This window comes from Thalassophryne amazonica, chromosome 3 (assembly GCF_902500255.1).
Source record: "Thalassophryne amazonica chromosome 3, fThaAma1.1, whole genome shotgun sequence".
Lineage (NCBI taxonomy): Eukaryota > Metazoa > Chordata > Actinopteri > Batrachoidiformes > Batrachoididae > Thalassophryne > Thalassophryne amazonica.
Genome location: NC_047105.1, coordinates 11050176 through 11066465, shown reverse-complemented (window position 1 = coordinate 11066465; position 16290 = coordinate 11050176). Strand labels below are relative to the sequence as shown.

At 42.4% G+C, this 16290-nt stretch overlaps 1 protein-coding gene across 2 annotated transcripts in view; it reads left to right on the top strand.

The window, feature by feature from the left end:
• The window catches only part of padi2 (peptidyl arginine deiminase, type II), a 68598-nt gene that overhangs the window by 48595 nt on the left and 3713 nt on the right, over positions 1-16290 (top strand). For both annotated transcript variants that reach the window (XM_034165827.1, XM_034165828.1), the window contains exons 10-12: positions 9095-9202; positions 9347-9498; positions 16098-16245. In XM_034165827.1, coding sequence (XP_034021718.1) covers positions 9095-9202; positions 9347-9498; positions 16098-16245 — 408 coding nt within the window. The remainder of the gene's footprint in view (positions 1-9094; positions 9203-9346; positions 9499-16097; positions 16246-16290) is intronic.

The window sequence follows — 16290 nt, the reverse complement described above, 5'->3', positions numbered from 1 at the left end:
AGACGAAACAGGTTTCAGTTTCTAAGGGCCCTGTCCCACTGGCATTTAGGAAGATTTGCGCATGAAATGAGGAGACAAAAGCTGAGCGTCCGCAACAAAGGTGGGCGGAAATGACAAATGTCCCGGGGTGGATCAGCGAATACATGAGGAAGAAAAGCGGATATAACAGGGAACAGAAGCGAAGGCACCCCCATGAGGGGCACAGCGGCCGTGATGCACTCGCACCATCCGTGCCCACTCTGTCTGCATGCACGACATACCATTTGCGACCGTGATGTGGCCATGCTGGGCACATGTCATATCTGTTTTGCACGCTGTCCCGGTCCGCCGCCAAGCCGCGCCAACCCGTCGGTTGCGGATATCAGCGGATGACAGGGGATATGCGGCGCGTTGGTTGTGTATGTGTTGGGTATTTTCTCCTCCAAACATTTTTAAAACCTTTAACAAGACAAACAGAGTCAAGAAACACCAGTGAGACAGAAAGTCAAAGTTTACGCGCGGAGTGCAGTCAGGCTGTACACCAAGGCTACACTAAAGTCTGGCCTGCTTTTCCACTCTCTTTATTAAGAGACGCCCTCATCACATAAACAAAAAACTTGTCCTAAGGGTGGGGGTGATGACGCAAGACAAGTTTCTTCCCGTAACATAAACGCATACGTCAATAAGTGCAGCTGTAAGGAAGAACACTTTCTTTTACACAGGTCAGCACATCTCGTTCGTCTGTTGCAGTTATCAGCTGTTCTGCATCTGCCTGAAGTGTCCTGTCCTTCACACTCCTTCACACTAAGCACCACATCACAACAGTCAAAACGTTCTCTTACTCCCAGTCGTTAGAGGCTGCGAAAACAAAGTTATATTATAATAATAAGTACATCCAGCCCTTCATTCCCAGCTCAGATTGACCCCAGAGTGCTAAAACAAAATTGAATTCTCAGGCTTGGTTAAGACAGGTGCAAAACAGCACAACACCGTTCTCATGAGAAAGAAGACAAAGCTAAAACAAGGTTGAATAACACGTACATTCTCAGGGTGAAGTGCAAAACAGCACAACACCGTTCTCATGAGAAAGAAGACAAAGCTAAAACAAGGTTGAATAACACGTACATTCTCAGGGTGAAGTGCAAAACAGCACAACACCGTTCTCATGAGAAAGAAGACAAATGTACAAATGTTTAACAGTGATAACATATATACAAAATCTTTAACATTCCCCTCCTGTTTATCGCCTGTTAAACATACAGTAGGCATCACTCAGCTTAGCACTTCTTTTTGAGATTTTCACTAAGAGGTTCATCATGGTATGTTTTCTCTATAGGCTTACACCCCAGAGGTGATGTCATCATTGTCACCATCATCGGTGTCTGGGTCATCATACTTCCATTGGTCTGGGTACAGGTCAGGAGAGCCATCGTCCTCCTCGTCGTCGTCTGTCCCCAGAAGTGGATATGATGCCGGACCCCCTCCTGGTCCTGGACTTATTGCTGTGGTTATCATTCTATTTACAAGGCCTCAGAGACATGGAATACAACAACATCCACACAATGTTAGAATTGCAGCAAATACTGCTATAGACACTAATAGTGAAGAAATCAAAGACCTCCATTTTCCCATCCCTTCCAGCCACCAATCCCAGCCTTCGGTGTTTACTCCACTGTGCTCTTTCATCTTCCTGTTCAACGTCCTCAGCCCGTCAATGGCTTGAGTGAGACTGCCGTCTGCAGCCGTGTTGTTGGGAATGAATGTGCAGCATTGTTCTCCGAACATGGCACAAACACCTCCTTTCTCTGCCAACAACATATCCAGAGCAATACGATTCTGGAAGGCCATAAGGGACGTGGCTTCTAACTGTGAATGGACAGCCTTAAATCCTTCCTCAGTCCAATTTCCTAATTTCTGTACATTGTAGTGGATGTAGTTTATTCTGTCCACGTTTTTATTAATTGAACACCACCAACAGATGGAAGATTCGAATCCAGCTGCTATTTGATCAACCAGTTTATACTCGTCAGGCACTCCCCTGGGGACTCCTATTGCGTCAATATATGTTGGATTTCCCACTCCTTTCCAATCTCTTTTCACTCTATGTCTGGCTATGCCTTTCTGCCAATCTTCAGGAATAAGAGAGGCTGCATATGTCGTAACGTCTTCAGGGGTCATGGGTATGGCTTCAACTGGTAACAATAATGATATTAATGCACAATAACCTGACACATTCCGTGGCAGTCTGTCAAAGATTCTGTTATCCCCAACCACCACCATACGTCACTCCTCCCAACAGGTTTGAATGTGGGAGTACTATGGACCACATTCTTACACCAGGCGGTGTGGTTTAAGCTACCCAAAGTCTTACTTGTCCCTGTCAAGTGTACACATGTATGGTTAGCATGCCCAACTTTGCTTGAGAATAAAGGTTTAATCCTTCTGTTGTCTGTGTCATAGCAGTCAGTAGACAGTCTTTGGGTAATGCTGCCGGTATTACCTGTAATATAGGTCTGGGTCCCATACACACAACACAGTCCTTCTTTGCTGCTAGTCCTGCTTGTTCTGCCATTAAAAGCCAATTGTTATTTTGTCCACTAATTCCTGTAGTTACTAGGAACCAGTCATCTGCCTTCATGTCTTTTGTGCCTTGTACAGACACCCCCTTTGCTTGTATGGGCACCCCCTTTGCTTGTATGGACACCCCCTTTGACGTACTTAATTCGGTCAATATTGGTTGCTGTACTCTATCTGTTTCACAGAGGAAGAAATGGAAATACGGATCTTTTCCTTGTTTGTATACCCAAAGGAGGAACAACCAACAGTCTCCCTCTATATCAGGTGGGAATATGGTTCCTTTTTCTGTGGTATTCACCACTATAGACAGCTTATCATCTGTTTGATACATTTTGAGAATTTGACTCTGGTACTTAGCCCACTCGGTTTGTGCCCATCTTGGTGTCCATCTACTCCATTCATCGGCTACCAACGTTTCCCATCTCCTATCTTGTTGATCGTTGGTCATATACCAGGAGAAACTATTTCCGTAATTAGTCCCTCTGTCACCATCCGGCATTCCATGGGTAAGACCACTATATGGTACAGAGATGATCACAGAAGTATTTCTAGGAATGCAGGCTTGTACACCAAATCGGTACGCATTATTCCCATTACAGCTATGTACTGTGGCATTTATTATCGGACTGGGGTCTTCGTTACTTCTTTTTGGTCTCTGCAATCTGCGGATGTGATCCTTATTATCATGTCCCGTGCTCATGGCTTTTAATAATAATCCCAATTCAAAAAAGAAAAGTAGCATAACAAGGACTGTCCGTGGGGTCCAGAAACCCTCGTTCTTTTTATTTTTTCCTTTTGCCATTTCTGCACACTACAGCACACCTATGTTCAGAACAGTGGCTTCTTAATGTCTTCTGCTAGCTTTCGTGTCTAACCTGGATCTTAACACCAAGCTCACACACTATTACTAGTCTTGTCCTACTGTTCTTACTGTTTGTCTGTGTCTGCAGAAATGACTTTCTTACAGTGAGTTAAATGAATCCATGTACTTCTTTCCCCAATTTTCAAAGCTGTGGGTGTTGTGAGTAGTACTTGATAGGGCCCTTCCCATTTAGGTGAATGCCAGTGTTTTCTCTTGATGCTTCTTATCAACACCCAGTCTCCAGGTACCACTTTAGGGTCCTCCTGTGGAGAAATGGGATCATCAGTGTTTGGAACTCTCCCTCGTTGTCCTTCTAACATTTTTCTCATGTAATCCGCCAAATTGGCTTCCTCAGGTACATCCCAAATTTGTCCATAATATGGCAATCGATATTTTCTGCCAAACAATGTTTCATACGGTGTCAACCCCATGGTACTAGTTATGTTTATATACATTTTTACCAAATCTACACAATGCGTCCATGGTCTGCCTGTTTCCTCCATTGTCTTTCTAAGTCTGTTTTTTACTGTTCCATTCATCCTTTCCACTAATCCGGCGCTTTGTGGATGATAAGCACAATGATTTTTGAGATTAACCTGTAGTGCTTCTCCTACGTATTGCACTATTGTATTAACAAAATGCGCTCCATTATCTGAATAGACTGTTTCTGGTATTCCAAATCGTGGGATGATGTCTTTGCATAATGCTTTAGCCACTGTAAGTGAATCTGCATGTTTTGTAGGGAACAGTTCTACCCATTTTGAGAAGGCATCAATTATGACTAAACAAAATTCCTTCCCTTCATGTTTACTCAGCTGTATATAATCCATATGAATCACTTGAAAGGGATATTGTGGTGTTGGAAATTTACCTCTTTGGGGTCTCAAATTGCCTTGTGAGTTGTGTTTTGCACATATCATGCACGCTCTACAATGCTGTTTTGCATATGCATCGAACCCATAAAGACAAAAAATAGATTGCAATTGCGATATCATACCCCCTGATGAGACATGCATCACGCCATGGCTCATAATAGCTGCCCATTTAAACATATTTTTTGGCAATATGGGTTTCTTTTGTGGTCATACGTACAAGTCATTTGCATACGTAGCTCCTTTAGCTATCCACATTTGTTTTTCTCTGTCTGTTGCCTGCTGTTGCATGTCAGCAAGCAGTGTATGACCTAAATGCAAATCTGGAGTAGTTTCCTGTACAACAAAAATAGAAGAAGCTGCTGCTGCCTCTTTTGCTGCTCTGTCAGCAAAATCATTTCCTTTTGAAACACTGTCAGAGCCATTGGTGTGAGCCGCACATTTGCATATAGCAATTTGTTGAGGCAACTTCACAGCTTGCAGTAGGGCAGTTAGGAGAGTGGCATGAGTCACTGGCTTTCCAGATGATGTCACCATTCCACGCTCCTCCCACAGTTTTGCAAACACATGCACTGTGCTGAAAGCGTACTGGCTGTCTGTATAAATTGATATGGCCGTACCTTGAAACAGATAGCAAGCTGCAGTTAAAGCAACTAATTCAGCTGCTTGTGCTGAAAATGACGATGGCAATGAAGCAGAATCTAATACTTCTGAATTTGTGACGACAGCATATCCAGATTGCGTTTGTCCATAAGCGTTTTTAGTGGAAGAACCATCCACATACACGATTGTACTGTTTGGGATGGGTGTGTCCCGGAGGTCTGGGCGTGCTTTCGTACAGACTGTTGCTACATCAAGACAATTGTGCGGCTCACCATCCTCAGGTAAAGGTATCAATGTGGAGGGATTCAATGTTGTACATCGCTCTATCGTAAGGTGTGGCTGTGATAATAGCAAGGACATGCACGAAAGATGTCTTGCTGGGGACAAAAGGCTCATGTTTGTCTGCAACAGAAGTGCAGAGACTGCATGTGGAACTTTCAATGTCAGCTGATGGAATAGAACATTACTGCTACTTTGAACAGCCATAGAGGCTGCAACAACAGCCTGTACGCATGGTGGTAAAGCACTTGCTACTGCATCCAATTTAGATGAGTAGTAGGCAACTGGCCTCAATTTTGAGCCATACACTTGAACCAAAACACTAGTCATGAACTTATTCTTACAATCAACTGTTTGAATGAATGGTTTACTATAATCTGGTAGTGCCAAAACTGTGGATGACACTAATGTTTGTTTTACTTTTACAAAGGCTTCCTCAGCATCTTTGTTCCATTAAAACACGGTTGACATTGAAATCTTTAACAGTATGTCCTGCGTATGTCTTCAGTATGTGTTCAGGCAGTGATGCGGATCTCATCCGCAGCAGGATTTTTGAGCCGCTCAAAAATCCTGGCTGCGGACATGCGTGCCTCTGCGGATGATCACGGACGTGTTCGGATGGCGGCCAACTCATACAGGAATGTTACATGGTTATTGCGGTTGTTTGGCGGATGTGAGCCACTTTTGTGCGCATTCCATCCGCAAATCCTCCTAAACGCCAGTGGGACAGGGCCCTAAGATCTTTTGTTATTTGAAGCTTTAAAGGTAGATGTCATACAGAATGTAGGTCTGGAGACAAATACAAGTACATTCAGTTTTCATGCCACTTATATACAGTCCCAAGGTGTTCCAAAGTCCATTCAATTAACTCATTTGATAGTATATAAGACAGTCAGTCTCAAAGTCTATTGCTGGTCGTTCATTATACACTGATGAAATAATGTCTCCTCTCATCACATAGTATAAGACAATCAGTCTCATATTTCTCACCTCTTCAATCTTATCTGTGCTCTTTCCTCTTCCATGGCATTGTTCAATCAATTACTAAGACAATTATAATGATAAATATATATTCACAAAGCTTTAACAACTTTAACTTTTATAACACTTCTAACCGCAAAAAGTGGTGGTTGATTGGTCACCCAGAGGAGAACATTACTGGAAGTCATCTCCCCTTTTTGCTTGTTTGGGGAAAATTTTTTTTTTTGCTGGGGACCGCTAAACAAGGTCCGATTACAATAAAATTTGGCACAGATCTTTTATTTTATTAATGGAACAAGAACAACATGTGGCCCAAAAGATTTTGTAGCATTTGACATTCTGAACAGGTCTAATGATCACGTTAGCTACAAATGACGGCAACAAGCAGTTGGCTTTGTAACTTGATGGGAGTTCCCCCTGGCGTGCCCACTACATCGCCGAAAGATGTCTTGTAAATCAATTCAGAGGTTTTATCTGGTTACAAAAACAGTATTTTTAGATTCAGAAATGTTTATTTTTTGGCATCATTTACAAAGTATCTGAGAAACATAGTAGATTTATTCAGAAGCACAGCTGTTTCTGTGTGCATTCCACCATCTTAGATTATGTTTTCACGCGAACAATCAGCTGACGTCACATTTTCTTTTCGCTCCGATTGGCAGTCGCTGTGTTGCGTTTCTCAGTATTTGCATAAAACAGACTTCAGGTATATTTGGCCCCGCCAAACTGCAAAACACCCACTCTCATTGAAAATGAATGGCATGCCATTGCTTTGCCTCTCCCACATGCTGTCACTTGTAGCTAATGTGACTGTACCTTAAGCCATATGATTATTTAATCTAACGGAAAGTCATTTCAGCAGTACCAGAGGGAAACACCCAGTACCAAAGACATCAGTCGTCGCCTTTGGTTACTGGTTGGCATCTAAGTGTTATATCCATAGAGGAAGACAGGAAGCACCGTAAGGAATTGGACCATTATTCTCCTGCAGATGCATTATCACTGATTCACGAAAGTACGAGGTCTGTTAGAAAAGTATCTGACCTTATTATTTTTTTCAAAAACCATATGGATTTGAATCACGTGTGATTGCGTCAGCCAAGCTGGAACCCTCATGCGCATGCGTGAGTTTTTTCATGCCTGTCGGTTGCTTCATTCACCTGTGAGCAGGCTTTGAATGAGGTGTGGTCCACCCCTCTCGTCTATTTTTTATTGCGAATAAATGTCTGAACGATTTGGATCTTTGCTGCATCAATTTTTTTCCAGAAACTGTAAGAGACCTCCAGGTGGACACCGTTCGAAAAATTAATATGGCTTTCAGGGACGATTTTATGTGGATTAAACAGATTACGGGGTGTTACTGCCGCAGTGCGCTCCCAGCGCCGATGGGCAGGCTGACACCCCGCACAAACAACCAGATCATTTCCAATGTGAAGGCTTTGTTGATCCGGGACCTCGTCTGACTTTCACAAAAAGGCAGAAGATGTGGACATCAGCACTTTTTTGGGCACATTCCACCATTACAGGAGTTTTATTTTCATGGAAAAAGAAGCGGAGGGACGCGGGACAAAACCACCTCGGTGTTGGTCTCACAGGACGGCTTAAAGGTGGATTTCAGACGGATTCCGGTTGCTTTCCAGTCGTGTGAATATCCGATTGTGATTGTGCATGAGCTGAACATGCCAGAACATGTCCCGTGAGGCTTCATCACGGCGTTTCTTTTCGCCATGCAGCTCCGCCGCGACGCGCGGAATTCCTCTGCCTTTGTTAATCTTTCCATGACAAAAACTCCTGTAACAGTGAAATGTGCAGGTCATTTCTAAACTGGATGCTGTCTTGATCCGGTATGTCCTCTGACTAGCACAGGAATTGTGAAAAGACGTGGACATCAGCACTTTTTCCGGCACATTCCACCGTTACAGGAGTTTTTTTTTTCATGGAAAAAGAAGCCGAGGTACGCGCCACCGTGCCGCTCTTGACGCGGCACAAAACCACCTCGGTGTTGGTCTCTCAGGACGGCTTTCAGACGGATTCCGGTTGCTTTTCTGTTGTGTGAATATCCGAGAAATTGAGCTTGAGCTGGACAAGCCCCAACATGTCCTGAGGCTTCATCACGGCATTTCTTTGCGCGGAGCGGCTGCACCACGACACGCTGAACTCCTTCGCACGTCTGTCTTAATGTGACTGTAATGGTGGAATGTGCCGGAAAAAGTGCTGATGTCCACATCTTCTGCCTTTTTGTGAAAGTCAGACGAGGTCCCGGATCAACAAAGCTTTCACGTTGGAAATGATCTGGTTGTTTATGCGGGGTGTCAGCCTGTCCATCGGCACTGGGAGCGCGCTGCGCTCTCAGCAGTTGTGGGCCGTCCTTAAAGGGGCAGTAATACCCCGTAATCTGTTTAATCCCCATAAAATCGTCCCTGAAAGCCATATTAATTTTTCGAACGGCATCCACCTGGAGGTCTCTTACAGTTTCTGGAAAAAAATTGATGCAGCAAAGATCCAAATCATTCCGACATTTATTCGCAGTAAAAAATAGACGAGAGTGGTGGACCACACCTCACTCAAAGCCTGCTCACAGGCAAATGAAGCAACCGACAGGCATGAAAAAACTCACGCATGCGCACGAGGGTTCAAGCTTGTCTGACGCAATCACACGTGATTCAAATCCATATGTTTTTTTTTTTAAATAATAAGGTCGGATACTTTTCTAACAGACCTCGTACATACTAATACAAAGTTTTAGTGAAAAGCTTTAAAAGGTAAAATACACTAAATATAGAAATGTCTACCAAAGTAATCAAAGATGCAACATCATTTTATGGATTCCTTGTGGCTGCTTTTCTGCCCTTTGTGCTTTCACAAGCAGTGTAGTGTAGACATGAATGTGAAACTGTAAGACACCATAAATAAACTTATGTCTGACTGCGATTCCTATCAGGATGAGCTGGAGTTTGGCTATATTGAGTCACCTCACCATTGGTTTCCTGTCGTTCTGGATTCCCCTCGAGATAGAGGACTGAAGGAGTTTCCCTATGATGAGCTCCTGGTGAGACACCTTCTTAACGTTTTCTGCAAGTCAATGTTTCTGCAAGTCATATAAAATGTTTGGAAATGTCTGAGAGGAGCATACTACAGTGAGGTGTCATTAGGTTATGTCTTAGAGTGTTAACCAGACAAATAACATCCTCAGGGCCCTGACTTTGGCTACGTGACAAGGATCCCTAAAGATGAGAAAGTGACTGGCCTGGACTCATTTGGTAATCTGGAGGTCAGCCCTCCCGTCACTGTGAATGGAAAACACTATCCACTAGGCAGAATCATCATTGGAGTGGCCTTCCCTACGTGAGTTTATAATTGGAAATGGAGATTCAGTGGTCATTCATGGCTGTGTTTACACATAATTTTAATATGCAACTTGGCCAAGGGTGGACAGATAAGTGTAAGTACATCGTGGGTATAAAAATAACGACTGTGCCAGTTGGAGACTCGCACTGACACTTTGTTCTGCATGCTGCTTTAAAAATAGAGCCTCAGTCAGAACACAGGAGAATTTACCAAACCAATCTCACAGTAAGGTCGTGATGGTGTCACGAAAACTGATTTAATGTATTCGTTTGTGACGCCATCATGAAATTGAGTACATCTTGGTGATGGTGCGATGAAAATATTTGGAGTGGTGCCAGGGTTATAATTATGGTGACAGTTAGGATTAAAATTACTGATCAGCAGTTGAACACATCACAGCAATGTAATACAGTTTATGACAGTATCACAAAAAACAAGAAACTTTATGGTCCAGTCACACGGCACTTAACAAAGGGCAACGAAGCTTAAACGAAACAAGAAATCTGGACTTTTGTTGACTTTCACTGGCATCGTTTAACCTTCGCGCAGCTTCGTTCCTGCAGTTGGCACTTCTACAGGATTTTTAAACTGTTGAAAAATTTGAACGAAGGACAACGAAAACCTCAATTCATCCGTGTTTCTTTTTGCTGTCATTCTTGATGTTTTTTAATCGTTTGTTTAGTTTTTGTAATGTTATTGTTTTGTTTGACTTCGTTTGACCAGCTGAATGTTTTCACACAGTGGAGAAGCCAGTTTGTGAGCACTGCTGCCGCCGTTGCTGCTGCCGCCGTTGCTGCTGCCGCTGCGTTCATGTAATGTCAGAAATTACAGGGCAAACTCATTCTGTTTGCTTGGATTTTTTTTTTTTTTTTCTGGGTGAGGCATCAGCTTCACTGGGCTCAGGCACCTTATATAGGGAAGAATTAATCTTTTGTGTGGATACAATTAATTATTTTGCCACAAGCAACTGCTGAATTTGAAACAACAAAAAAGTTGTGTAATTTTCAACGGTACTTGAATGCAGTGGCAGCGAGAGCAGCAGCTGCTGCGTGTGCTTATTATTTTTTATTAAATATAATAATATGAGTGTAGGAATGACAATCCAGCCCTTCTGTACATCTGGCAACAGGTAGATGATTCAAATGATTATATAAAGAGCTGTTCTGGAAGACAGAATTCACATTGTGGATCAGCTGCAGCTGGTGGAAATAACCGCACATGTGAGTCAATGCACGTTCACGTGGACTGATCAATTTACTGCTCTGATATATTCAGTCATTGTTATACTTATATTTCTTCCATGTTTTGACAGTTTTCTGTTATAAAAAAAAATATATATATATATATATATATATATATATATATATATATATATATATATATATATATATATATATATATATATATATATATATATATATGTGTGTGTGTGTGTGTGTGTTCTCCAGGGCAGCACGGTGGCTTAGTGGTTAGCACTGTTGCCTCACAGCGAGGAGGTCGTGGGTTCAATTCCCGTGGCCTTTCTGTGTGGAGTTTGCATGTTCTCCCCGTGTTTGCGTGAGTTTCCTCCGGGTGCTCCGGTTTCTTCCCACATCCAAAGACATGCGGGTTAGGTGGATTGGAATCTTTAAATTGTCCATAGGTGTGTGTGTGTGTGTCTGTGTTTGTTTGTCTGTTTGTGGCCCTGCGACAGACTGGCGTCCTGTCCTAGGTGTACCCCGCCTTGCGCTCTATGACTGCTGGGATAGGCTCCAGCCCCCTGCGACCCATAACTGGACTAAGCGGTAGAAGATGAATGAATGAATGAATGTTCTCCACTCAGATTGCAATAGCCAATCACAGATTAGCCTTTCTGTCCATCATTTACCTGTATTTTGGCATGCTTGGTGCCAGAAAGTTATGTTGGATCCAAAAGGATCCAAAAAGGCTAGCACCAAAAGTTATATTGGATCGGTTCCCACTGACCAATAGCATTAGAGCTTACTGCCAACAGCTAGCCAATCAGAGCGCGGCATACAAAGGTCAGGAACTAGCTGACAGACGCTGGTTGAAAAAATGTCAACAAACATGGCAACAACAGCAGAAAATCGTCTGCCAGCGAGGTTTGCTGAGTTCACAGAGAAGGAACTGGTGGAAATATTGAACTCCAAGGATGCCAAAAACACTAAGAAGGTAGACAAGCACGCTACTGACGTTTTAGAAGCATTCATCGCATCAAAATTGTCGATCATAGCAATTGGAGCTGAATCAACAAACTGTCACTGGACAGAACCTGACAGGCAAGTGCTTGCAAAGTTGTTACGAAAATTTTACGCTGAGGTGCTGTTGAGAAAGTGAATGCACAGACCCACGCCAGGGGGTGTAAATGAACGATCAATAGGAATTCCAAATAAGTCACAATTTATTCTGCAAATGTGCACAACACTCAAATATGCTTTTAGACAGTCAATTCAAAAGGGTGACGCGTGGGCAGGCCCGAGGGTAGGAGACGCCTATCCAGAGAAGAGCCAGGACCCACGAAGTTCCACCGCCAATGGAGACCTGCAACACACCAGAGCCGCCAAGTCCTGAATCCCCAGGTGGCCACCGCTCCAGCTGTCAGACCCGGTACTGCTGGCAGGAACAAAACAGGTTAAGGTGGGTGTGTGTACACCCAGCAAACAGTAAGTCACAGAAATCCTCCTGAAAGAATAAATCCAGATACTCCCAGAGTGCAAAGGAAAACTGGAGAACGTGCAGTGTCAATGGTTATACTTAGTAAGTAAGAAGTTAGGAGTGGAGACACCAATTCCTCCATCTTCCACAAACTTGGCTACAAGCTGCAAGTATAAGTAAAAACTGCAAAGACTTCAGTAACAATGAATGTGCGTACGGCACAAAACGGCTGAGTTGGTTTACCTGTAGGGTAAGCAGATAACTTGGCAGAGTTATGGTGTCTCTCCCAGGCTTTTATGGATGATGTGATGAGTAGATGTGAGACAGGTGATGACAGCTGCATAGTGCACCTGGTGGATTCCTTATGGCCACTGCGCCCTCTGGTGCCTGCAACATGCCAGCAGGCAGGGCGCCCTCTGGTGGTGGGCCAGCAGTACCTCCTCTTCGGCGGCCCACACAGGTGCGGCTTAATTTGGGAGGGGGTGGAGAACATAACAATTGATTATATTATATAACTTTTCTTCATCCAATATTTCTCTATGTTGGACTCCTTACCATTCATTATTTGTATTATATATATATATATATATATATATATATATATATATATATATATATATATATATATATATATATATATATATATATATATATATATATATAGATAGATAGATAGATAGATAGATAGATAGATAGATAGCTTAGTAACATAATACAGTGATACAGCAGTGACCATGGCACACCAGAGGGTTTTTTTTTTATATTGGAGCCAGACGGAGCGCGCAGCATGTCATCAGACAGTGAGGATTCTGATGATGAAAGAGATGATCCCTCTTTTGTTCTGGATGAGGAATCAGAGCAGGTGGGTCCACAGACGTGCACACAAATCTCCACAGCTTCTGTTTGCACTTTCTCCAGGACTCAGGCGCTATGAGCTCCGTCCCAGCACCGAGTCCTGGAACTCAAAGATGTAGACACACACTGCTCCAGCTGTGGCTGCAGGCGCTTTTCATTTAAAGCGTCGAGAGAATTAGCTTCAGTTTCGTTTACTTCCTCTTTCGTCCCTTTTGCACTCTTGCTTCGCAGGCTGTTCGGTGATAAAAGCTCTTTCGTCCACCTTTTCTCAACGAATTGTGACTTTTTTTTTAACGTTTTCCCTTCGTTCAGGAATCGTCATGTGCCATGTGACTGGGACATAAGACTGGGCTGGAATTTACACTACAAGAGTTATATTGTGAAATGGCTTCCAGACCATCAGCAAGTGATCAGATTACAATGTGTCTTATTTCACGATGTCCATTTGTGAGCTGATCACCTAAGAAGCATTTTACACCAAAGTGTAAACAAAGCCTCTGTGTGTCAAACCTCACAAGAGGAGAATTAGCTACAGTTTCATTCTTCTCCATGTTTTCTAGGATTATTTCTGGCACGGTTTCTCTCAGCATTCAGAGCAGGGGTAGGCAACCTGTTCCAGAAAGAGCCATGAGGGTGCAGGTTTTCTTTGCAGCCACTGACTCCACCAGGTGATTTCACTGATTAACTGATTCCATCTGCTCAAAGTGATATTAATCAGTAAAATCACCTGGTGGAGTCAGTGGCTGCAAAGAAAACCTGCACCCTCATGACTCTTTCTGGAACAGGTTGCCTACCCCTGATTTAGAGTGTCCGATTTAAAACAGGAACCACTTTTTTTTTATCTGTTTTCTTTTGGGGTGGGGGTGCTGGCCCCAGGAACAGTAGCATAGCCAAGGAAACCTTTAAGTATAAATCAATGACTAAAACACAGTGGATTAATATTAACACACAAGTGGGTTAATGTTTGAAAAGAAGTTAAGTGAAGTATGTGCAGAAAGCACATTGTTCAGACATTTATTCAAAGTTGTGCCAAAGTGAGTGCAAGAGAGAAAGAGTAACACACCACATGAATGATTGGCCACTCTTAATTTGTTGCACAAATTCCAGTTCCAGGCTCAGATTGCATCAGGAAATAATGTAAATCAAAGCCTTTAAAAGGAAACCTGATAACTCATACAACAACCGTGACTTTTTCTTTGTTTTTGTCATTGTGCCTGACAGGCCACTTCAATTTACATCAAATCAGAAAAATCTGGGACAGTATTGAAAAAAAAGTACACTCCACCACCTCCCACGGTGATTCTTACATTTACTTTGACTTGTGTTTCATTGGAGACAGTATAAGATAAGATAAGTATAAGATTTTTTGTGTGGTCAATTTCATGTAATTTGTTAATATACATTCAATTCCACATTTCAGGCCTGCAACACATTCCAAAAAGTTTTTCGTTGAGTAATGATGTTATTTCAAACAGGTGATGTCAACAGGTGACTGTAATCTCGATTTGGCACAAAAACAATATCCATGAAAACTTGAGTCTTTGAAGAGCAAAGTTAGGCAGAGGATGTCCAGTTTGTCAGTACATATGTGAGGAACTAATTGAAATGTTTAACAATCAGAGCAGCTCAGTCAGGTGTATTCAGCTAATTAACAGCTGACTGACCAATGGAACACACCTGACTGAGGTAATGTGCTCTGATTAGTTCAGGGACAATGGAAAATGTTAACTGCTTTGGGTCTAGAGGGCAAGGAATTAGAATCATTGCTTTACAGTACATAATATCATTAAACAATTCAAGGAATCAGGAAGAAATTCAGTGAATAAAGGACAAGAGTACTAACCTAAGCTGAAAACCCGTGATCTCTGATCCCTATGATGGCACTGCATCAAGAACCCACATTCATCAATAGCCGATATAACCACATAGGCAAGGGATTACTTTGGGAAAACTTTATCAAGAACTACAATATGGAATTACATTTACAAATGTGGCTTAAAATTTTACTGTGCAAAAAAGAAGCATTATGTTAGCTTTTACCAGATGTGGCATGGACCTCTTCAAAGTCGGAAGCATCTGGGAGGGATTATATTTCCTCAGAGGGAGTTTTTCCTTGCCACTGTTGCTCTGGGGGTTGGTAAGGTTAGACCTTACCTGTGCGAAGCACTTTGAGGCAAGTCTGTTGTGATTTGGCTCTATATAAATGGAAATAAATTGAAAATTGAAAAAATCTGGGTTAAGCCATCGCACAGTGGAAACATGTACTTTGGTCAGATGAATTAGTATTCCAGATCTTTTTTAAAAGGAATGGATGCTGTGTGCTCTGAACTAAGTACAAATAGGTCCATCCAGACTGTTGTCAGTAACATGTCCAGAGGCCAGGGTCTCTTATGGTATGGGGTTGTGTCAGTACCCTTGGCATACAGCCATGCAGTTTTCAACATAACAATGTAAACCCACATTATGCACACATTACAAAGGCATGGCTGCAGAAGAGGAGGGTACGGATACTGGACTGGCCTGCCTGCATTTCTGATCTGTCTCCAGTAGAGAATGTGTGGGGAATTTAAAATTGAAAATGGAAGAATGACAAACCCGTGCTGTTGCACACCAGAAGACGTGTTAGCAGGAAGAATGGGACAAAATAACACCTGGAACGTTGTATTGCTTGGTATCTTTAATGCCAAAACATATTTTATGTGTTGTGAGATGGAATGGCAGCAATACAAAATGGTAAATGTATGTGTCTCAACTTTTTTGGGATGTGTTGTAAGCCATGAATGTAGGAATGGATGTATAATAACAAATGAAATCAAGTTCATCACACAAAAAATGAAATATAGTCTGAAACTCAGCAAAAGTCAATGTGAGAATCCCTGTGGGGTTTGTTTTGTTTTTTGCATTTTCCATACTGTCCAAGCCTTTTCTGACTTGGGGTTGTACTTTTGGGTTACCCTTCTTACACACAGAGATCAGTCACAGACCGGTGAATATAAATTACTGAGTTAAAAGCTTTTCATGTCATGGATAAATCCACTCAGTTGTAAAGCAAGGCTGTGAATCAAATGTATACTTTTTTCTTCAAGGGCATCTAAAGGACGGAACATGACCAAAGTAATTCAAGACTTCTTATGGGCACAGAAGGTTCAGGAGCCCATTGCTTTGTTTTCTGACTGGCTTGCTGTTGGCCATGTGGACGAGTTCATGACTTTTGTTCCTGCACCTGACAGAAAGGTAACTATTCCTTGTCATTTGAATGCAAATGCTAAATGACACTAA